General features: G+C 44.2%; 1 protein-coding gene and 1 long non-coding RNA gene across 4 annotated transcripts in view; one reads left to right on the top strand and one right to left on the bottom strand.

Moving 5' to 3' along the window:
- Positions 1 to 24,825, top strand: part of pde4ba (phosphodiesterase 4B, cAMP-specific a) — an 87,522-nt gene that overhangs the window by 43,532 nt on the left and 19,165 nt on the right. For 2 of the 3 annotated variants that reach the window (XM_027027065.2, XM_027027067.2), the window contains exons 3-6: positions 10,676 to 10,870; positions 11,517 to 11,553; positions 11,695 to 11,765; positions 13,096 to 13,145. In XM_027027065.2, coding sequence (XP_026882866.2) covers positions 10,676 to 10,870; positions 11,517 to 11,553; positions 11,695 to 11,765; positions 13,096 to 13,145 — 353 coding nt within the window. Of the gene's footprint in view, positions 1 to 4,697; positions 4,828 to 10,675; positions 10,871 to 11,516; positions 11,554 to 11,694; positions 11,766 to 13,095; positions 13,146 to 24,825 lie in introns of those variants that run through there. The other variant, XM_027027068.2, reaches the window with a different exon arrangement.
- LOC113588045 lies at positions 22,930 to 23,801 on the bottom strand. The gene is made up of 2 exons (XR_003411819.2): positions 23,470 to 23,801; positions 22,930 to 23,295 (listed from the first exon to the last, which is right to left on the bottom strand). It is a non-coding gene; the product is annotated as an uncharacterized LOC113588045 (long non-coding RNA).

Genomic DNA, 24,825 nt, shown 5'->3' with positions numbered 1-24,825 from the left:
GTTGACGTGTTGATGTTCTACCTCTTCTAACAGATACTGTATTCAGGCTCCAATAAGCCAGCTGTCATGTCAACACACAGGATCGTCTTACGCTTTGCATTGTGCCGCGGGTCACGAGATAGCTGCGCAAACACGCACTGTGTTAAGGTCTCATACAAACACGTCTCTTCCCAGACAGAGTAACTCAAGCAGTCTGTAATGTGAAAACAAGCATAGTCTGATTCATTACACATGTTGAATCAAACTCACTAGACATATTTGCATCGAATTATCTCATGTGCGTGTGTAGCTGTCTAGTGACACGCCTTTGCATTTTACATACTCGATATCTTATCGTGTTAATACAGTACACAGCACACAAAAGAGGACCAGAGATCAGGTGAGACCTTGAGACTAAAGTGTTCCTCCTTCCTCATTCTGAGATAGAGCTCCAGAGCTGTGCATGCTGTGATTCGTGGGGCCCGGGATCTGAGAGCAGGTCAGCTGTAGTGTTTCCTCTCAGTGCTCCGATCTGATGAGAGCTGACCTGCAACAGGTCCACTACTCCTGCTATTCATCTCCCCCTCTCTTCATTCAACTCTTCACCGTCAAGAGAACGCTGTGGCGTGATTCGGCCCTCGACTGGGTGCCCGAGCGGAGCGATTTTACCAAACGTGTCGCACGTGACGATCTCGCCTGCCCCGAGCCCTCGCGGGACCCAGAGACACTCCTTCCGCTGATGATCCAGCTCTGAACATTTCCGCGAGGGTACCCCTCTGGTGGCACAGGTTTGGAGCGCGGCTTCTAACTGTGTCTCCCTGCCTGCTCACCTCACCGTGGAAGTGCGAGATCTCACATGGCATTCGCACCTCCTCTGTAAACCAGCGGACTTGGGCCTTGATGTGACACATGCGCTCAAAAAAAGTGCTATTTGGTAGGGTTTTGTTGTAGTTGTTAGCAGAGTTCATAAATAATTTCAATAAACTCAATGTTGGATTAGATCCTGCATGTTGGGTTGTGGTCTGGGCTCTCTTTTGGCAGGGTTGAGTTCATTTTCTCCGGTCAGTGGCAGCATTTGATCTCCACATGTCTTCCTCGCCACATTTCATGCTAACTAAGGAGGACACCACTTAGTTAAAGAAACCCTTTGTGGTGTGCTGACTGGTCTGATTAGCCTTTGCTGTATTTAAATATTTATATCACCCTTTTGGGGTATTTGGCCATTAAATAAATGATGCACCAGACTGATGGGTTATAGATACATCGCACTGACAGCCTCTCTTTCCTTCAGTAATTCCCAGTGCAGAGGGCTACTGTTCATGCCTACCTGGGTTGGACTTCTATCTAACGCATCCTGGATTCACCCTGGATCCTGAGCTGTTATCTAACACATCCTGGATTCATCCTGGAGCCAGATCTGTTATCTAACTCATCCTGGATTCATCCTCAAACCTGAGCTGTTATCTAATGCATCCGGGAATCCTCCTGGATCCTGGGCTGTTGTATAATGCATCCTGGATTGCTCCTCTTCAGACTCTACGGACAGCTCCCCAGAACTGCCGCACAACTCATCACGAACGCTGAGAGCCATCAATCTCAGGAGGGTGTAGGAATGAGGAGCATGCTGCCCTCCCTTTTCCCAGTAAGACCAGGGAGGAATCGGGCCCCGCCCCCACACAGGATCGACTCCTGATACGCAGCTGCTTACTGTCAGTGTCACAGTGATTTGTCTTAGCTCTCTGTTCATTGGCTGAGCCCCAACCCTTCCCCTCTTTGCTCTAATCCCCCTCTCCGCAGTCGTATCTCACTCCGTTTTACGTACCTGATGAGTGGCCGTTCCTTTTACACAGCTTCAATATAACATACACTGATTATGCATATAAAGTTATCCATTTAACACTGTGATATGACCTAAAGTCAGCAATCATCTGGAACCTTCCGTATCGGAAGGCAGAATATTCAGCATCCAGCTGATAAGGCGGAATCACTAGAGAGCTTGAAACAGCGTTTGATAGGCCAGGGTTCCTCATGGAAGCTTGATCTAGTTAACCCTCCTATATTATACACCCCTATAGAGGATTTTTATTGGTTTGCCGCATGCCTGCTAGATTACTGGTGGATTACTGCTAACGTGGTTTGATTGAATGTGATGCAAAACCAGACTATCCATGTTGTGTGTTACTGCCACCTAGTGGGATGTCTGGGATTTGGAATTTTGCCAGTGGCTTCAGTAATAACATTGACGTAATTGCATATTTTGCTTTGCGAAGACCTCTTCTAATTGCCACTAATCAGTTCTAATTTTGCACATTGAATGTATCACTTGTGCAGTCGTTTATATCAGTTATTCACATGTCCAGATTACAATTTACAGAACTGTAGACTGACATGGGATTTGGAGTGCTGCGTCTAAACTGTGCTGTGGATGACTGGTGGAACTGTCAGATTCGCTCTCTCTTTCTCCCTCACACCACACACACACACACACACACACACACACACACACACACACACACACACACACACACACACACACACACACACACACACACACACACACACACACACATTGCGCCACACATCTGCGGTACCCTGCTGCACCTCTGTTGACTATTTTGTAGGTAATCATCCTGAAAGCAGAGAGACCATCTAAAGCTATTATCCTAATCGGCTTTCTTCTCTCTCCATCTCTGTCTGTCTCAGCCTGTTTGATGACAGGTTGACTGATTGATTAATGACCTCATGAATGAAGGGCAGCTCCAGCGTTCTTTTGTCATGGAGAGTAGTGTGACGACTAGCTCACTTCTCCCCAGACACACGACGTTTCAGCATTGTTCTGCTCTGACTCACACTCCCTGTCCCGGTCCTGTAGCCCGTTCGCCATGTATTGTTGTCTCCCAGACACCTGGTGCGCGGCTTATGTCTGTCCCCTGAAGCCAGCCCCTTTGTCTCTATCAAAAAAAAGAAGGAAATAGCACCTGATCCTAATGGGGGTTACCATGACGATTGGCGAGCCGGCGATCGCCCTGCGCCCCCCCAACGCCTGACTGGAGCCTCCGAGCAGAGCAATGGCTGGAAGGTGCCATTGTGTCCAGCAGCAGAACTTCATGCACGCTCTTAATGCTTCAGCATTCCAGCACAGCCAAGCGCCTTTAGTGGGGGGCGGGGGGGGGGGGGGGGGGGGGGGGGGGGGGGGGGTTGCAGTGTGTGTTTTAGATGGATTTTACTTTCTTATCCCATTTTAAATTGAACTGAAGAGCTGAATGGGATGGTTTCTATTCTACCCATGTGAGTTAAAGAGTAACTTACTGTGGCATTTCAGTTTTCTCTAGACTGAATGTGGGACATTTGTGGGACACACACACACGCAAACACACACACACACTCGCGCGCACGCACGCACACACACACACACACACACACACACACACACACACACACACACACACACACACTTACTTGTAATTGGAAGGTTGCTGGTTCAAGCCCCACCACTGCCAAGTTGCCACTGTTGGGCCCCTGAGCAAGACCCTCAACCTCAAATTGCTCAAGTTGTACTCAGTCATAATTGTAAGTCGCTTTGGATAAAAGTATCAACTAAATGTAAATATAAAACCTGAGCAATACCTGAATCTAGGAATCCATCCACTTAAAGGAGTAGAAGTGTGTCTAACACCTTTTATTTGAAAGAAGGAAGGTGTCAATTTTCTAATCTCTTATGTGAGATTAATAGTTTAGATTTGGCATTGGGCCTTTGGGCTCCTTCTTGGTTATGTTTGTTAACATTTGGGTCTCTCCAAACAGTTGTCTGCTCTTTGATATAAGAGTTTGGGAGCACAAATTACAAGGAACTGTAATTACATTAGTGCTCTTAGGTATGAAGAGATGTGGGAGGCTTGTTAAGGTGGACTACACAGCTACAATTAAGTCATATTACTGAAATGCATGATAGCACATCAGGAATTCAGTTAGAAAATTAGATCAGTGCTGAGAGGACGTGGAATTCTGAGTATGTGTGTGTGGGTGCCTGTGTGCATATGTGCATATGTGTCACCATGCATTTGTGTATTAAACTGGCATTAGTTGGCTTTTACTGAAACTGAATTAAATGTCACACACTCATTACTCTGCCTTACACTGCACTAGGGAGCAAAATCCCTTACAAACTGTACAGGCTGGTTCAGCAAGTGAAAGTGTGTGTGGAAGGGGATGGGGGGTGGGTCTGTGTGTGTGTGCATGCATGCGCACGTGTGTATGTGCGTGCGCAAGTGTGCGCGTGCATATATGCGTCACCATGCATTTGTGTATTAATCTGGCATTAACTGGCCTTTACTGAAACTTTACTGAGTGAAATGTCAGACACTCACATTATTGTGGCTTACACTGTGCTAGGGAGCAAAATCTATTGCAAACAGTACAGGGCAGTGCGACACATGAGGACAGTGTGTGTGTGTGTGTGTGTGTGCGCGTGTGCAAGTGTTTTGTGTGTGTATTAGCTCACTTCACCACTGCGTCACAAAATGACACTGTTCCTAACTCCAGATCCTGTCATTCACACTCCCAGCCCCAGTCCGGAGCTCCATTCCAGGTTTTCTGTGTAGTCCCTGCACTCCGAGTAGCAGAGAGCCCCACGTTAGGAGGAAGTGTGTGTGCTGTGGGGCTGGGCTTGATGGGACGGCGGGCACACACAGCCAGCAGAGTTATGCAGGGCTGATGTTGCTAGTGCGGGTCAGAGTGCGCAGAGGCGAGTCCCGGGGCCATGTACCACAGATCACCCTGTACCAAAAGCAGGGTCCACTTTGACTTCAGTGAAGAGGTGGTGAAGAGGCTGCATGCCTCCATCCACAGGTCAGAACTCCCAACTTCTTCCACTTTCTCACCTTTCTTCTTGCCCGCTCTCTTTTGCTCTCCATCACGTGTCTGACTGCCTCTCTCTCTCTCTCTCTCTCTCTCTCTCTCTCTCTCTCTCTCTCAATATCTCTCTCTCTCTCTCTCTCTCTCTCTCTCTCTCTCTCTCTCTCTCTCTCTCTCTCTCTCTCTCCTTTTCTCTCTCTCTCTCTCTCTCGCTCTCTCTCTTGCTCTCTCTCTCTCTCTCTTGCTCTCTCTCTCTCTCTCTCTCTCTCTCTCTCTCCTTTTCTCTCTCTCTCTCCCTCTCTCTCTTGCTCTCTCTTTCTCTCTCTCTCTCTCTCTCTCTCTCTCTCTCCCTCTCGCTCTCTCCCCCCTCTCCCTCTCTCTCTCTCCTCCTCTCTCTCCCTCTCTCGCTCTCTCCCTCTCCCTCTCTCTCTATCTCTCCCTCTCTCTTTCCCTCTCTCTTTCCTTCCTTCTCTCTCTCTCTCTCTCTCTCTCTCTCTCTCTCTCTCTCTCTCTCTCTCTCTCTCTCCCCTCTCTTCTATTCTTGACCCTTTCTTACCCAGCTCTGGAGAACATCTCTTGGCTTATGTGTGCCTTCAGAATTTATGCATGCCTTCAGAAGTGAGACAGGAGCCCTCAATGTTAAACCTCCTCTGTATTTACCCCCCCCCCCCCATCCCTGCCTGACCACCTCAATCTGTCTAGTGTTTTAATGGACATGTTCATAGTTCTGGCAGTAGAAGTCCCATATGATTGTTTACAAACCAGTCTGTAATCTGAGTACATCTATTGAATGAATTATCCTTTGAGGCAATATAAAGGTGCTATTGTATTGACATCATAATTAATGCAGTTTAGTAGTTTCACTTCTCATACCTATTTCTCATACCTAGGGTTAGGCTGATGTCAGCATTGGTTTTTGTAAAGGTCTTTTTTTTTGTTTCTGCATGAGCTATAAACCAGTTTGTCTTGCCAAACTTGTGTATATATATGTATGTATATATGTGTGTGCCTTATCTATTATAAAATACACATATACACATTCTGTGTTCATTTACATGACACATGTACTATTGTTCAATGTAGTGGCGTACACTACACTACACTACTGTGCAAAGGACTTCTTTAGAACAGCATACCGAGAGAGATCATCTCTGTGGATTTGTGCAGAAGGCAGAAGATCAAATGGCAGGCTTACAATTTAGAGGCTTTCCTCCATGACCTCTGGAGAACAGTCCTGTGTTTGTTATGCTTCTAACAAACCCAGTTAGTGCCACTATGGGGGGAAGAAAATCAGCCGTCCCAATAAGTAAATACTGCAGAGAGACGTCTGGTTGCAATGCCCTCTCCAAATATTTTGCTGTGCTTTCAGCATCTGGTTCTGCATCCTTTGACTGTGGAACTGTTTACTTAAGCTCCTGCTTACAGAATGCAGTACTGTGCATGTGCATGTGGAAATTGGCTGGCGGTACACCTGCTCTTGAGGTGTGCATGGATCCATTACCATTCTGCAATGACTTGAGTGGAGTAAATTTACTCATTTACGTCCTGTACATGCATCCCTGATCTGCATAAATCAACACCTAAATTATGGCCTAAATCACCATATGACATAAATCACCATAATAAATAATGACAGCCTTATTTAACAAATACCACACGCAGCATGTGGAAGTGCTCTGCCTTTTTTGGTTTAAAGAACTAAGGGAATTTATGGGGAAAAAAAATCTACCTTTTGAAGGCATCTTTATGGTCTTTATTACTGCCTATTACATGAAGACCAGATCCCATATTCCAGTATTTTTCTTTTAATATTCTTATGCATCATGAGCTCCTTTCTTATACCAGCCAGGTGTGATCACATGAGAAGTAATATGAATGCATACTCCTAGCCATGCTCATATCCTGCCTTTACCTAAATTTGTGCCTTTTGGGTGGTCAAGGGAAAAAAAATGAAGTATGAGTTCTGTGGTGTTTCAGTGATGCTTCTCTATGCTCAAAACTTGCCTTCTTCCCCAAAGTCATGTGACTAGAGCCAAACCTGCACATGTCATGAGATCTTTTGACCAGTTCTCAAAATGTCCCCATGTTCTTCACATAACTGGATGTTTAATAAACAGGGCTTCGTTTTGTTTAATATTTCATTATTTTTAGATCTGTTGGAGTCTGTTTGAGATCCCTTGTGACAGGATGCCGTGTGTCACAGCTTGCAAATGCTCAAGGAAGACCCTTAGCTTAGCTACAGTACTCTTTGATCCAATGTGTGAGGTGTTTTCTTTATTGTCCCCTTATACCGTTTTGATTACTAGTTGGCATTTAATTGTCCACTTCAAAGCATGATAGAACTAAACAGAATAGTCAATTCCAAAATTCCTGGACACAATTCCGATTTCCTAGTTTTTTCCACCAGGTCCACTGTAAAACAACTCACTGACCATGTTCATGTAATTCTCTTGCGCATGTTATTGGAAGATGGCATTGTTTTGCTTTTAGCTGCACACAGTAACACTTTCCTAAATGGCAGGAAGTTGTTCAGTAAAGCCCTCTTTGTTTGCCTGCAGGCGTATATTTCCCAGCTGGTCATCTCGTTTTGTCCTATGTCGTTTGGTAAAGGAGATTGGTCCACAATCACAGTGACGACACATGCGTTTTTCACACCTACTCTCCTCTATGTGCAGCTGTCGTGACCCAAGATGACTCTTTGCATGTCCCGTGCAGTATAACTGGTTTGGTCATGGTCAGTTTATCTCGTATATAAATATTCGTATCGTAATATTTGAAAAAAGTTCAGTCACACTGTTTGAATTCACTGGTAGTGCAAATAAAATGATACAAGCGCCATGCCCTTTTATAGTCACTAAATACATAAATCACTCACCTACAAAACTTTGTGTATTTAACATAGTAGTTTGGTTTTGCTTCCAAGGTTGAAAACAGTTGCTGCTGAGACTAGCAAAGGTAGAAGATGCTAGATTACAGCTGTACCTGGTTTTTAGCGATAAGTATAACTATAAAGATGTGCCAGGATTTCTCATTATTTGTCATTTGCCATATGCTGTGCATGCTGAAACATACTTGTGTTTACTTTAACATTACACCAGGGCTGGGTCCTCGGAGGAATCATTGACATGGGAACTTGATGTTTTGGCTAAATCAGGGGTCTGTGGTCTTCCTGATAGTTTTTTCAGGCTTGACCTCTCCAGGGGGTGTAGAGTGACCCAGAGGACAGGATGTCCCATGGATCTGGAGCCTGCTGTGGTAGCCTGCACCCTGCACCTGGGCACATTCAGGTCACTGTACAGCGCTTTCTAAACATTCACCAAGCTCACCTCATGGCCTTCTAATTTTTTAAGTAACTACATAACAATAAATCATTAGCAGTGTTCCTGCACAGAAACATAATCTATTCACTCTAATCTATGTAAGTAAGCAATCTGTGGCAATACATAAAATAAGTGATTTGAATGGAGCTTGTGTATCTGCTGCAGTGTTGAGTTCATAATCCTTTGATGTCAGTTATGCTGGAGATAGAGCTTTTGTGCAGATGCTTTCCGCCGTCTGTATTTGTGCATTTTCCCTCAATGCCCTCCAGGGGAGTTGCGTGCGCATGGCTAGGGAAGGTTTGCTGACGCAGGTGGGCGTCTGTGCCGTAGGAACCTGCTTGATGCTCTCACGCACTGGTTTACAAGGCTTCAGTGGGGGTGCCTGAATGCTTCTCCGTCCGTCATTTAAAATCCCATTTCCACAGGTCATGTCCTTTGCCGTCTGCGAAGGTGTTTGTTGGTATAACACTGTCCCGTTAAACACTCAGCTTCCATTAAACAATTCCTGCTAAAAGAGAAACATTTTAACTGCCAGTCATACCAGGAAGGAAGGATGTGGGATGTTGATCCACTCCGAGGTGATTCAGAAGCTGAGATATAAGAAACTAGTATTAAGAGGCCGGATGTAAAATATGTATATGCTGGTGTACACAACAGAAAGAAAGAAACAGTGTGTTTACATCAAATATTGTAATACAGCTGTATTGCTGTAAATAAATATGTGATTTTATTTTCCCCTACTTTTTTGTTGTTGCAAAACTAGACATTAGAGCAAGGAAACGTCCCATCAGCTCACATGCTGAACTCTTTTACTACTTTTTTGCACACATCTCTGTGATAACATGCGCTCCTAGAACGAACGGCAGCTGCTTGAAAAGGGTTTGTTTGAGTAAGTGCGATGATGTTTCCATGACTGGTGTCTTGTTTGAAGTGGTCATATCCCCTTCACTTCCTGAGGGCTTGAAAGGAGGGGTCATGCTTCCTCTCCGAGCACTGGTGAATCTCTGAGACTTTCCAGAACCTTCTTGCCTCAGATGACTACTTATATACGTTTTTGCATACTTTCTATACATTTATCAAAATACCTTTTTGTGTTTTTTTTCTAAATGTTAATACAACATACAATGGCATGTATGAGGCAGCAAAGGATAGCACATAAATACATTTTTTTTATTATAAATTATTAATAAAAGAATTAATAAAAATGATAAATAATTTAATATGGCAAATGTCTTGATTAGTTTATTCAAAAAGGTTCCTTATCCTAAAAGAGTTTATTTTTTGTGTGATTTTTATTTGCTACATTACATTTGTCGAATAAGAAGTCTTCTCATTCAGCCCCTTCTTAAAGCATGGCTTTGGGATTTCTATATAACTTTTTACCTGCAACCATTCCAGACATCAGGGTCTGCTGTTGCGTTTAAAGAAAGGACAGTATTGTATCAGAGCATCCAAATATCTACCAAATGTAGTCTGGGGAAACTTTAGTCTAGTTTTCTTGAACATACTTGAAAACCAGTTGAAAATGTTAACCCTGTAACCCTGTTCCACAGAGCAGAACCAGAATAGGTGAGACAGCAATCCCTCTGGTACAAGACACCTAGCAAACCTGAACTGTATATTTTACTCAGTTTTTTTGGAGTAGTAAAACCTTTGAAGATCTTTAAACTGAATGAGCTTGTATTTATATGAGCTTGAATTTATATGATGCATTCTGAATAAGAGACGTGTATGATACCACACCTGTTTTAACCTGTCTTCACCTCTAAAGACATTAGTTATAGATATGTAACCTGGAGAAGTATAAATTTTAAAAATGTAAAAAATAAAACAAATAACTTAAAAAAGCAAAGAAAACCTATCAATAAACTTGCAATTCCCCTGTAATACACCAACACTCCTAAAACACAAAGAAAGAAATCTGTAAAGAGTTCTTATAAGTTTAAGGTTAAGATTTAATTTATTGTCATGACAAATACAAGTACTAGTACAAGGTAACGAAATACAGTCACAAGGTAAAGAAAGATCCAAGCTTTTTTTTTTTTGAAGCTAGGGTAAGAGCACTGCGTCAGGAAAAAATTGTGTATTCCGCATATGTGTAATATATGTAGAAAATATGTTTACTGCTCTCTGGCGCCCCCTATCACAATTCGTTTCACCTTTTTTTTTTTTTTTTTTTTTTTGCAGCGTTTTATATTAGACTATGAAAACATGGCTTTTAAAACTTATTATTATATTGTTATATGTTGTCTTATTATATGCTGCTGCATATGTCTTAGAGAAATCTAAAATACATGGTTCTAAAAGTGTTCCAATTGTACAAAATGTATGAGTAGTTTAGTTATTTTAATAGTTTCGAACAAATTAAATATTTAAGTGAGTGTGTGTGTGTGTGTGTGTGTGTGTGTGTGTGTGTGTGTGTGTGTGTGTGTGTGTGTGTGCGCACAGAAACTAGCAGCAACACAGCAGGTAAAGTGGACTGCTCTCTTATGCTCTCATGTGGATGTTTCCCGCATTTGCAGTTTTGACGTCGAGAATGGGCCGTCGGCCGGATGCAGTCCCCTGGACCCCCAGACGTCGCCCGGCTCAGGGCTGGTCCTGCATACCAACTTCCCCTGCCACAGCCAGCGACGAGAGTCCTTCCTCTACCGCTCCGACAGCGACTATGACCTCTCGCCAAAGTCCATGTCGCGCAACTCATCTGTGGCCTCGGAGCTGTGAGTCAGGCCCTTTCCGTTGCTCCTACACTATGACGTGCTTCTTCAGGTCACACACACTCATCACCCACTTCATCAGAAACAATTACTTATTAGAAACCACTTAGAAGCTGTAGCTCAGTACCTGATCTCCAACATCCACCTCATCACCGCTGGTCAGTGAGCACAGGTGCACTGTTGGCTGGAAGGTAATGCACGTACATGTCAGTTCATGTCATTAGGGGCTTAACAGAGGATCATTGTTTTAAAATAGCATGTGTAAAGGATAATAGTGTGAGAAAGTGTTGTTTTGGTGCTGTGCTGGGTTGGATAAGCACAGCCATTCTTGCCACAACATGCCTCCTTCATGACTTAGTTTCCACTGTTGGCCCACAGTGTCACTTAAGGCATGCGTAGGAGAAAATTACCCTCTGAAGTCTCATTAGCCACTCTGCTTTCCAATACCAGGGACTGTTTTGGAATGTTCCCCACAACCACTTCTTATGTCATTCGATTCACAAGTCCCTGGCAGCGTGTTTTGGGCTTGACAACGGCTTCGCCGTCGCTCCTCCGCCTTTGGGGCTACTGGGAGATGTGGCATTGCCGTGCTTTCATAATGCGGTTTTGCTTTGAGCAGGGCTAACATCATATCCTGTTTCAATTACAGGCATGGAGATGACCTCATCGTCACACCGTTTGCGCAGGTAAACATGACTCTACTTATGTCACTCTTACATCACTGAAGGGATCACTCAGTGATGCGATGCTATTTCCTTCTGTAAATATTTAATTTCATAGCGTTGGATTTAAACACAAACTTAAATACTATAACTTTGTTAATCTAGGTTCTCGCTAGTCTTCGAAGTGTGAGAAACAATTTCATCGTCTTGACCAATGTACAGAGTACATCAAACAAGTAAGTCAGTTTTCTTTACCTCCTAACGCCTGTCAGACTTTAATGACATTCAACTGTCAAAGATATATTTGAGAAAACAAATTATATATATATATATATATATATATGATATTGTTATTCTTTACGGACCTAACAGCTATTGGGCACCTAGCAGTCACAGGACTGGCTTCATAAAACATGATGGTAACTGGCAATAATTAGCACAGCAGTGTCAACTTACCACTGCGCTAAATTCACCTGTCTCCATGGTGAAAGCCAATCAAACTGGGCATGTAGCAGAGTCCACATATGTTGTATAGCCCCAGTCATTAGACCGGTGGAATGCTGAAAACTGCCGGTTACTTAAATATGTATTCGTTTAAATATGTAAAGCCAAACTGAATCTCTCCTCAGACTATTTGTGTTTAAAGCCACATCCTCTGTAACACCTACATTTGCATTTCCTATGGCAAACGTTGGTTGTATTCTGAGATCCTGCTCAAGCAAGTCATCTTCCTCTTTGTGAAGTCCTACTCTTGTAATTGCAAAATTTACCATCATGCGCTTTCTAAACAAAACCAAAAATGTGCCTTTTAAATGAATTTGTCAATTAACGAAATGGGTTTGCAGAATTTTGATGATGACTTGCATGTGTTACCAAACCCTGTTTGGTAACACATACAAGTGTAATAATCTGATTCTTGTCCTGTTCTTGCTAGGAAATCTACTGCTACTTTGGCAGGGCAGTGTTTTTTTATGAATCAATAACGTCAAACACAAATGAGAACAACATGCAATAGTTCAATATACCACACTCGTAATCAACTTTATGAATGAGGAAATGTGTTACCGCTGCACTATAACTTCATGTTAAATCTGGCAGTAGATTTTATGGATTTGATCCTAAAACGAGTTAGTGAGCTGCACCACAAGGGGGCAGTATTAACAAAATAAAGAGAAACTGCCACCTGTGCAGACAGTCGGACATATCGCTTGGCCCGTTTTTAACTTCGCATCTCGCCACTTTTAAGGACAGTCGGTCTTAACTTTCCAGATGTCCTCTGTCAGTGACACATTTTTCCGGCTGAGACAGGGGAGCGGAAGTAGAAAAGGACGTCCCTCATTTTTACTGACCAGAGGACCTCACTTTTCCACTTGAATTCCCGTGAACTTCGTGGGACTGTTTCGGACACTCTGTCAGGGGCCCAGTTTCATCGAAAGCATTATACACACAGAGACACAATCACACACGCACACTGTTCATCTTGAACATGGCAGATGTTGACCCTGATAAAGGCAGCAGGTGTACTGGAGCCCGCTAAGCTGCATCCTGTCCCTTGTCTCCATTTAGGAGATCGCCTGCCACGACTCAGCCATCCATCACCAGAGTCTGCCTCTCTGGTAAGATTTCGCAACTTCTTATAATCTGTCTCTGTTGACACGGGCTTGCGTTTGTGGCTGTGTGTATGTATGTATGATTACCAGGTAATTAGCAACCTTTAGGAACTGAATCAGGTGTAATGCATCTAAGACCAAGCCCTGTCATCCTGGTCCCTTAGGACTGGACCTGCCTGCTCATATCTTGCGCTGGGCTACAGTACGTGACTGCCCACACTCTTCACTACATCTCTCTTTGATCATCACGTCTCTGCTCTGGCCTCTCATGATTGCCCTGGCAACACACACACACACACACACACCCCCCTACATACACATATTCAGTACACACACAACCACGCTATGCATTGTTGTGTCTAGTATAGGGACTATGGAAGCCCACAGGAAATGGCAAGCACTCATTGCTTGTCCACACACCCTCCTACCCACACACACACACACACACACACACACTCACACACACACACACACACACACTCACACACACACGCGCACACACACACTCACTCACTCACACTCTCTTAAACATTTACACACACACACACACACACACACACACAAATCTATATTGTCCATATCTGATTTTGTTGAGTCTAGTTTTGTATGTGGGCTTTGGACGTCTTTAGGAAAAGGTCATCATGATTGCGCACACGTGCATGCTCCATTCCTGTAGTCCCATACCTACTGCAGGGAATAGGAACTACTTGCACAGCTCCCCCCCACACACTTACACCACAGAGCTACGTACACACAGAACCTGCCAAACACACACCCACCAAACAGACCACGTCATACCGTAAGATGGAGCTGAGCCTTCCGCCTGGCAGGCCCCGGCTGGGAGTTAGTGGATGGAAGAATTGCACAGGGTTGCCCTCTTTGGCCTTGAGGATGACGGCGAAAAGGCACGAGGGCAAGGTTGTCACTGCCGGTGGGGGCGTTGTGCAGAACTCGGAGCTTTTCTTTGAAATGGAGAAAAAACTGTAGCCATTGAGAAATCCCTGACGTACTGCTGAGAAGGGAGGAGTGATGCTTGAGAAATAGTGGGTTTCTTTTTCACATTCTCCAAAAGCTAGAGGAGAGCGGCCTGAGGGTCAGCACAGGCCCACTGAACACTGATTACAAACATATTGGGGAATTTCCTAATTACACCTAATTTCATGTCATTGAAAACTAAGCTATACATGTTTGGTTTGGGCATAAACTGTATTTGAAATGGTTCATCGCGGCACCATATTCTAGGACACTAGTCCCTGATACTGCCATTTTAAGTAGAAGATCCTGTAAACATGTATTAAAACTTTGAGACAAAAAGACAAAAGGCAGAGGAGAGAGAGAGATATTGTCAGTAGGTGTTCCTGCCAGGTGCAGCGGGTTTTAATTGACGTCAAACTACTTACTTGTGGTTTCTGTTGACTTCCTCTGAGCTTGGGTGCAGAGACATTCACTTCCTGTGGGTATCTCCACAGTGAAGCCTGATCAATCCACCAGTGTGCAGCTCTGAATATGAGCAAGGCATGCATGTCTCCGTCATCCTGATGACTCATTCAACCAGCTCTTCACGAATGTGTATATATTTGTTTGTTCATTTTCTAGTGTGTTTATTTCATTTGTTTTATTTCTATCAGCATACATATGGGTGAAAATGTAACTGTAGCAATGTCGTCCTCAATACTGCAACTTGATCCAGGTTCAGTTTACTTGGAGTATTATTAAACAACAACAACAAAAAAATACACATCAGTTAGTTGGTACGGCCTACGGGAAGCTCAGCCTTTCTCTGCCTAAGACCCTTTTATGGTAAAATAAGAATGATGGGTGTCCATGGCTTTTTGAAGGGTTAATAGTTTATTTTTACACCCCAAATTCTAACTACATGCCTAAATTAATTAATTTCTAAGTGAAAAGAGAGATTAAACGGTATATTTTACACAGTTTTCACACAGAGAGTGGCGAACCCAGCTACCTCAGATATCTGGGAGCTTGTCCAGTGGTACTTCATGTACTTTCAGGGTGTAATGCACATTCTTAAATCTATTGCACTATTGCGCCGTAGATATTTAGCCGAGCTGAGTAAGAAGGGAAGCTGCCAATGTCCCAATGCCTCTTTTACTTCTCTCGGCCCTTTCATCCATTTTCTAAAGAACGTCGGTTATAGGCTCCCCCAAAACATCCTCTCTGTCCACCTCAGATGCGGTCACGTGCTCTGGATTGATGACAAGAGCCCCCCCCCAATACCCCCCCCCCCTTGTCTGCTGCAGGCTAGTGATGTAATGGCAGCCACAGAGACAATGAGCAAGAGAGCTCCTCACCTCCTGTCTGCTCCTAAACTGCTTCCTGTGTGTCACACAAACAGGGTCAGAGGGCAGGAAGGAGAGTGCAGATTTTTCCTGTTTTTCGCTTGTTGCAATCCACCGGAATCCCTGAGGTGTTTTTCAGTGAATGTGAGTGTGTGTGTGTGTGTGTGTGTGTGTGTGTGCGCTTCTCCCATACGTGGTGGGATGAGCCTACCTGCAAATGAATGGGAAAAGAAATTCCAGTTTTGGAATATTGAAAAGGGAAAGATTGGCTGCCTTCATTAATCTAACGGATATGTGTGCACATACACATACCAGCGATACAGACACATATATGCACACACAGGGGCAAAAAGTTGTAGATCGTAGTTTTAGCATTTAGGTTCATCTTATTTGTGAAGCATTTAGCTGATGGACGGAGGAATTATTCAGGCCTTTTTCCTGAATAGGAACAGCCCTGCAGCACGGACTCCCACCTTGTAGGATATGTCCATAAGCCATCTGACGACTGCAGTAGACAAAGCAGGTGAATCCACATGCTCTGTATGTCGTGCCTGTGTCTGAGTACGGCTGCCTCAGGTAAGATGCAGAGTTAGGAGACGTTTAGGTGCAAGGTGGAAAAGATCAGATCATTTTAAGACAAGCTCATTCAGGGTTGAGTGAGTGTGGATTCTTCTGAATTCACATATATATGTACAATTAATGTTCAAAAGTTTGTATAAAAGCAAATGTGTAGTTATGTGAGGGTGTATGGGAGTGTGTGTATGGGAGTGTATGCCCGTGTGCATGTGCTGTGATAGTGGTGTGTGTATATGTAAAATATTGAGCCTGTTGTGAGAGGTCAGACAAGTTATTCGAGTGATTTCCCTGATGCTGCCGCGTGCGGCCTAGTTGTGGCTCTGCTGGACTGGCTTCCAGCAAATTTGCATGCTAGAAACTACCCAAACCTGCACCTGTATTTACACATGCTCATTCAGCGTGCAATTATAGTCCTTTTAGCAAGGATGTTTGTATTTAATTGCTTGAAAAGTTACTAAATGAATCAAAACTAATGATTCTGAAGATTTTTAAAAACTTTTTGGTAGTTTGGTAGAGTCCTGGATACCTCTCACAAGAGTTGCCTTTAGATGACATCCTTACTGGGATAAAGATTTGATTCCATTAGCCTTTGAATATCAGACATTAAAATACTGATTAATTACTCCAGGATCAGTCCACTCGCAAAGAGGTATTAGCTCTTAAATGCTGTTTGCAATGAGCACTTTAAACTTGAATCAAAAGAAATACTTAACATAACTGAATTAGCAAAATGAAATCTGCTTCTGTGAGGTGGCCTATGTCTGAGACATCAAACGCGTGTTTTATTGGGGCGTGACATTGGCACCTTTGTGAATCACGTGTAAGACCCTATCAAGAGTGATCACACTCTTCACTGCTGTCTTGCTGGGGGCATCTTTAACATGTAGCATGTTTACAGCCACTTTCTAACGGTAGTCCGCTCTGGCGAGGAATGGCAAAGGCTTGTGGAAAGATTGCTGTAAGATCGGAACAGCGTTTGGGGCCGGCTCCCATGAGAAAAATACCTCAGTGCTGTGCATTTCCTTGTGAGATAAAAAGAAGCCCAAACAGGTCAGTCCACCACTGCATCGGTAAATCTGGAATTAAGCAATTAAGCCTCTAAGTCACCATTCACTGGAACTTTCCATTAAATTTAACTCTTCTCTTACAGAAATCTAACTTCTGCATGTTTATTTGCTATTCAGGTTTAGTCATGCTACAAAACAATGTGTTTAGATGTATATCCTGCTGTGTCAACACAGACACACACACACACACACACACACACACACACACAGACACACACACACACACACACACACACACACACACACACACACACACACACACAATGGGCACCTGTTTCATTCAAAGCCATCTCTTATGTATCTTGCTATACATAACCATTCTGTAGCTTGAAAACTTTCAGCAAATGAACCTTCTCTCAGCCAAATGGCATGCTTTAAAAGAGCCCCTGAATAGCATCTACCATCTTAGAAATTTCTTGTGAGCTGCTAAAACATTGTCTTTGGAGTTATATAAAGAAATGTATGAATCCAACAAAAATATTTAAAAATGTATAATAAGCCAAACAAAAATCAATTTTACAACATTTTAATTACGTTATAATGGTAATGATATTACACATTAAGACCAAAAGAGAACCTGAGGGGGTATACAGAGTGGAGGAAATAAAGATTTGCACTGTGACTGTGCTAAGGTGCATGCTTCCTGTGTGTGTGTGTGTGTGTGTGTGTTCACTTAGACACTGTCTACCTTGATGCTCTACATGGCTGTGTTCTTACCAAAGTGCATGTAAGCATGTTTGGGCTCACGCTCCCACCTACACACACACACACACACACACACACACACACACACACACACACACACACATACACACACACACACACACACACGCACAAACACATACACACACACACACACACACACACACACACACACACACACACACACACACACACACACACACACACACACACAGAGGGTCAGGGACTGGCTCTCATTGATTAAAAAGTGTACCAGGTGGAAACATTATTCAACTAGCCGTTCAATTGAATCCTTTTATTTAATCCGGTAGAATCTTTCGCTTTTTTTTTTTTTCATTCTACTGGAGCTACTAGATTTGTTGCAGTGGTATGAATGTAACATGAGAGTTCCTAAATCTTAATTGTAACCGAGGAGCGTTTAGATCACAAAGTAGAAGAAAGTGTTCTCTGATTTTAAGGCTAAAATTGTGGGGAGGGGAACATTTTTTTTTGTGGAATTCATCACTAAGAATGAGAGTATGAGGCTTCAGCGCAGAGTGAGTAGCTTGTAGTTAGCATTCTTTGTACATGTAATCTGCCTGCTAAATGCTGACAGGGTCATTACACAGAGCCATACGCTGAACTGCACGGTATCTCAAGACACTGCACTGTCCATAGACATATTCTAATACTCGTCATTTGACTGGCCAAGTCTGGATTTCCTGTCTAGTGTTTGGCAATGACTTGATCTGCTTAGAATGATTTTAATGTTTTGAAAATATCTATCCTATATGTATCCTAGTACAGTTCTAATGCATTGGCAAATAGCTATTGCAACATGCATTATCCCAATAATTCTTCCATGATCCATCATGATCTGACACCAGTAGAGTGTTTGAGAACTAACCTTTATTTGCTTAGGTTTTCGGGAACTCGGGTATTTCACAGGAGCCAGTCCAACCCTAGTGCAATGCCTGGAACAGGTCAGGGTCTCCTTGGCACAAGTGCCATATCACTGCAGTGGCATTTTAATCTGGAATGATATCATGCTCAAGACCGGTAACTAAAGGGCAAACATTTTAGGTTTCTGTGGTAATGGTGTCTGGCCATTGCTCAGCTCCTATTTATGGGTTGTGTGACAGATACAGTGACACTTCCAGTTGAATGTGAGTGTGTAGATGAAAAGTGGCAAATCACGTGTGTGTGTGTGTGTGTGTGTGTCTGTAAACCATGCTGAGCAATCAGTCTTGCATCCAGTAAAGTCCCATTTCCTTTTCCTTACAGGGAAATCTTTTATATCTGTTGTTTATTTTTAACAATATGTTTTTTGGAATTCTTCTTTTGTTAAAAAGATTAGATTTAATTCTGCACTGAAGTGACACAAATGCAGTTATGGTGAAGAGAATAACTGATTGAAAAAGTCAGAAAAAAGCTTCATTGTGCGTGTTCGTTTCTTTGCACCTGTGTGAGCGGAGAGCGTTAAGGGACTTTCCTGTGTCACTTGACACCAGGCGAAAATCGAAGGCCACCCGTGTCCAGGCTGCGTCCTCCACTGACCGCGTGGCTCGTAACCTCCGTAACAAGGCAGAGAGAATGCGTTGCCAGGTCTATCCTGTGCTCGTCCCCCAACAGCGTGACTCTGGACCAGAGCTTAGGAACACAGGGCTTATGTGAGTACAGGGCCTGGGCCCCTGGCCCTGATCCGGGATCAGTTAGAGCCGACATGCCTCTCCTTTAGCCCTGGCTGTGGGTCAGGCTTGTTGGTTTAGGCTTAGCACTGCAGATCGGGCTTGGTGGAGGAGATGGAATCTGTTCTGAAGGCAGCGCACTTTGGGTTCGCCAATGCAGCTTCCTGTCGTTTCTTTGGCAGGAGCTGCAGAATGCTAAGAGCTGTGCGAGCCCGTGTCCAGCGCTCCATCCCTCCAGCCTGTGTAATCTGGCCAGGGCTTTTCGAAGGCTGCTGGCATGGAGCAGTACAATGGTGTGCTTTATGGTGGTCCACCCCTGGGAGAGAGAACCTGCGTCAGTGTCAGCGTCAGCGTCAAGACCAGGAGGGTCCTGCCTTAGTCCGTCATGAGTGAAAGCTGAACCGGTCATGGCGATTTGGGTAATTCCCCCCTTTAGCAAGGACACAAAAAGGACGTGTTCAGTTGTTTCCACAGCAACAAAACTAATGGGCGAAATTAAATTCATAGACTAATGGCAATACATTTTGTCCACTCAGCTAACATCGTTGGGTTTAATGTTCCGAGTTCGAGTAAAAACTGTAGTCGTCCATAAGCATTAACTGCGCAGGTGCAGGTTAACTGCGCAGGTGCAGGTTAACTGCGCAGGTGCTTCTAGAGGAGAAGGGAAGTTCATTCAGTTCACGGAGATCTCAGTAACATGACAACATGAAGACTGAAGAGTTCAAAACAATGACCCATGTTTGTACTGGCATTCGACCGGGTCTCCCACCACAGCAGGAAAGCTCACTGTGAATTTCTTTATGTTTGTATCCAGGAAATAGGGTAAGCACTTCCTGTTTGTTACATGTGTGCGCACACACTTCCATACACCTGTATGGCTCGGCTGGGTTGTGTCCTGCCACACTTTTCAGCAGCAGGATACAATAAAGCCACAGGATATCCATCTAGGGCCAAGACGAACGAACCTTTCATATGAATCCAACACACAACAAAACGGTCAGAGACAGTGATATGGCTAGGTACACCGAGCGGGAATTACTAACAAAACTTCACAGAGATGATGTGTATGGACGTCTCATTAGAGGGGAGCTAACGAGGTGAAATGAGGTGCACGTGAGAGTGATTCGATGTCGGTTCAGTACGCTTAAGAAAAGGGCAGCCGGCGTCCATTCCTGTGAATTGCAGACACAGATGTGACAGGGTGTGGCTATGTGGCACCTATGTGCACCTTAACTCGTTCCTACATGGGCAATGTGTTCATGCCTGGTGTCATAACTTTGTCTGTATGCGTTTCCGGTATTGGTTAGATGACCACAGGGACATATCTACACCTGTCTACACCTGTCTGACTGTCTGACGCCCCCCCCCCCCCCCCCCCCCCCCCCCCGCATACCGGCATGCCTGGCTAGGCAGGCTGATTTGGGTTAGCTGCCTCATTTAGCATATGCGTCTTACAAAGAATCAAATCGTTGATGAAGCAATGGCGAAAAGGGAATTTTCGTGTTAGCATTCTGTTAGCATCCTCTCTCAGTGTGAGTTTTGTAGTTTGCATCTCTCTCTCTCTCTTTCTCACTCCCCCTCTCTTTCTCTCTCTTTCTCACTCACCCTCTCTCTCTCTCTCTGTCTCTCTCTCTCTCTCTCTCTCTCTCTCTCTCTCTTTTTGGGTCCCTTTCTAAAGCACAGAGGCTTGCTAACTGAAGGCTCTGTCTGAAAACAGCAGGGTACCAAAGGCCAAATCCTTTCCATTCATCATCCACCTCAGACATGGTTGCTGTAACAACAGTGGTAGCAACAGCCCACTGAAACAGACAGGGTCTTTCTTCCCACTGGGCGGGAAAACGTCAGCTTAAAGGAAGCCTTTGCAGTGACCATGACTGGTTTGCAATATTTTAGCACACCACATCCCTGCCCAGTCAAGTGTGTGTGTGTGTGTGTGTGTATGCGCGCGCATGCGTGTGTTCTTGTGCTTATGAGTTTGTGCATGCATGTGTGCATGTGCATGTGTGTGTGTGTGTGTCTGTGCACACGTCTGTGAGTTGCTTACAAGCTGCCATTACTTAGGGACATCTTTTGCCAAGGTCTCTCTAGCTTTTGTGTGTGTGTGTGTGTGTGTGTGTGTGTGTGTGTGTGTGTGGTGAATAGTGGGGGCATGGGTATGCCTACGTGACGGTGACTGCGTTCTTCTGGAACCTGAACCACGAGGTGACATTGACTGATGTGCGCATGTTTGTGTGCGATGTTGACATGTCCTGGCAGGTTTCGTGATGTGTAGCATGTGGGGTGACTCTGCGTGTGGAGGTGAGGAATCCCACACTCCCTTTCCAAAGCCCTCTGTCCACTCCTAGGTGCCAAACTGGCCGAAGATCTGAGCGTCCCACTGTGTTTATGTACTCCATTGCCCTGGAGATGGTGTGACATCACTAATATTATTTTCAAACATTTCTGGTCTCCAGTGAGAGACGTTTTTGGGAATGTCTGTTTTTGTGAATGTGATGATCGGGCAATGGGAGGTCCAAACTACTGTGGGCTCAGAGATTGGCCTGCTGTGATCAAAGAGGAGGTCCTAGAGGATATTGCATATACCAAACCGACATAAGGTACGCTAGAAGGGTTTTCTTGTGTGTAGGCTGACTCGAATACGGCAGTTCATTTCCACCAAGATGCTGTTGTGTGAGTAATGAAAATGGTCAAACCATTATCGAACAAACCTAGTAGGCTGGGAGCACGGAAGGCCGTCCTTGAAGTAGCAAGGGCTGGAGTGGAAATTACATGCAGGTGAAGTAGGAAACTTGGAAACGTGACATATGAAAAGTAGTTCCACAGCGTTCCCACCGCGCGTAGCATTTCTGCAGGGCCGTATGATATCCGCCTCACTGTTAGCCTGACATGTTATCGTTCTCCCCTCTGTCCACCTCAGAACCCCATTACGCAAGTGGGATGAGTCTGTAACGATTTATGTTGTTTTTACTTCGCGCTTTCCCTGCGGTATGATTTATAGTGTGTATGGCCTTGAGATTCATCGTGCAGGTTCCAGACCGCACGGAGATCCAAAATAGTCCTTAGATAAAATGATAAAATCCACGTCTGCTCTCTCTCTCTCTCTCTCTCTCTCACACACTCTCTCACACTCTCTCACACACACACACAAACACACACACTCACTCACTGTGTGTGTGTGTGTGTGTGTGTGTGTGTGTGTGTGTGTGTGGTTGTGGGGGTGGTCTCATTTAAAGTTATAACCCTGTCTGATTCATTATTCAGTAGATTTAGCTTGCTTCCTTATGGGATGAATTTAGTTTCTCTTTATAAAAAAGTTGCTTTGAATAACTGTTTCACATCGCTGAAGAACTGTTTAAAATTGCTCTCGTTACCAAGTCCATAGTTTATGAAGTGATATTGTAACTACACTGATATGGTACTTTGGGAAGCCTCATATTCAAAAGTTCTCATATTCAGAAAGTCGAGTCTCAGTCCACAATAATGGTTGTACGCTTTAATGCCCCACATCTGTATGGTCTGTTTACACTAATCACTGATTAACCTTTTTTCAAACCAACATGTTGCATTCAACTTAACATTTCCTAAAGGGATGATGCCTCTGTCCCCCAGAATGAAAGCCTGTTCATGAAACTTTTATTTGTCGCCTCCTATCAGCTGACTGCTTGCCTGAATAGTTACAGACGTAACGGGAGAGCTCGGGTTTCCGTGCTTGGAAGGGTCCTCCTTGTCTTCGGAGGCCCGACCGAGCAGCACCCTGGCAGAGTCCCTCATGGTAGCTGAAGAAGGAGGTCCACATCATAGCCAGTGACTGGCAGGGGGGGGGGGGGTGTATGAGAATGGGAGCCTGGCAGAAAGAGCAGATGCCTCAGTACAAGGCAACCAATAGGACGTAAAGCCTTCTAGAAAGTTCTGTCTTTCCGAGGCCTGTGATAGTTAATCCATTCACTCATGATTAAGATATCTAAATAAACGAAGGGAAACTCACTGGAACCCATCCCGTCAGAAATATGTTCCTTACCTTGAGCTGTTTTTCTGCTTCTGATCTAAATCAAAACAATGAACAAGAAGCCACAGTGTTATTCCGATTAGGCTGCCATAGAATGCCACTCCTTCATAGCTCATTCCTTTATTCCTCCCGGTGGCCCAAAATACGTACTAACGATCTGCTGCATGTGTTACGCACCACCCTGTATGGAACACCCCCTTGTCACAAGCAGAACCAGATGATCTAACACAGTGAGATAAAGATATTCAGTGAGATAAAGATATTCAGTGAGATAAAGATATTCAGTGAGATAGAGATATTCAAGTCTGAATGAGTGTCTGTATGAGGTGAGCAGATGTTTGTCTGGCTCCAAAAGGGACGTCTGTGTCGGGTTTTGGCACTGAGAGCCTGCACCCTGCTAACTATCTGAATAATGCCATTGACGTCAGCACAGCCATAAAGCAGGCAAACAGCCTTTCCCCTCTGAACTCTCTTGCCAGAACGCCTGCAAGTTTTCACACAAGCTTAACCAGAAAGAGAGCGAGCGAGAGGGCGAGAGACAGAATGAGAGACAGAATGGGAGGGAGGGAGGTTATTGGTATAGGTATAGCCCATTTGTTTTTATACTTGAGCTGGATCTATTCCCTTTGTGTAAACAGCCAAAAAAAAAAAAAAATCTGGCTGTTGGAATGTTTTCGTCACTAAGCTCAGTCATGGCCCTGTCAGAGAGAGAGTGATGGTTTCTGTTCCTGTTTGGGGCTGAAGGAAGGAGGAAACATGCAAAAAACAATAAATGCCAATGTTACCGACAGGCTTTACTTCCAAGGCAGATAGCTAGTGACTGTTTGACTAAAAAAAAAAAAGATTTGAGCCGTTGGCTTTTCGACACTTTACGTTCAAGTTGTATGCTATCACAACACCTTACGTCAGGAGTCTTGCCACATGGTCATGTTGTAAAATGAATCCGTGGATGCATATGGCAGAAGCACACGGCAATGTTTCCAGCCAGTGAAGTGTGAGGCACTTCAGGCTGGCCAGTCAATGCAGATCCCCTCTACTTTCAGCCAGTATCTACCTGTTTTTTTCTGGATTTTGTCATGAGTCAAGCTATTCATTTTTACTTTATTTTGCCTGCAGGTTTGACTGTGAGGAGAGCTCATTTAGGTTCCTGCTTGCTGCTGATTTAGAGAAATGAATGAGATTTTCCTCAGCCAGTAAATACTGGCATTATAAGGACAAAGAGTGGCCTGCTGCTGGGATGGGCACAGTGGAGGGGCGACGGCTCTACCACACTGCTGAACTTGAACTTGTCTTAACTTTCACGTTCATGCGGACAGAGATGTTACACTCTGCCCTTCTCTACTAATTTGGTGTGTTAGAGTACCTAAT

Source organism: Electrophorus electricus, chromosome 3, assembly GCF_013358815.1.
Source record: "Electrophorus electricus isolate fEleEle1 chromosome 3, fEleEle1.pri, whole genome shotgun sequence".
Taxonomy (NCBI): domain Eukaryota; kingdom Metazoa; phylum Chordata; class Actinopteri; order Gymnotiformes; family Gymnotidae; genus Electrophorus; species Electrophorus electricus.
The sequence above is the reverse complement of the archived record's forward strand: the minus strand, read 5'-3'. Positions and strand labels throughout refer to the sequence as shown.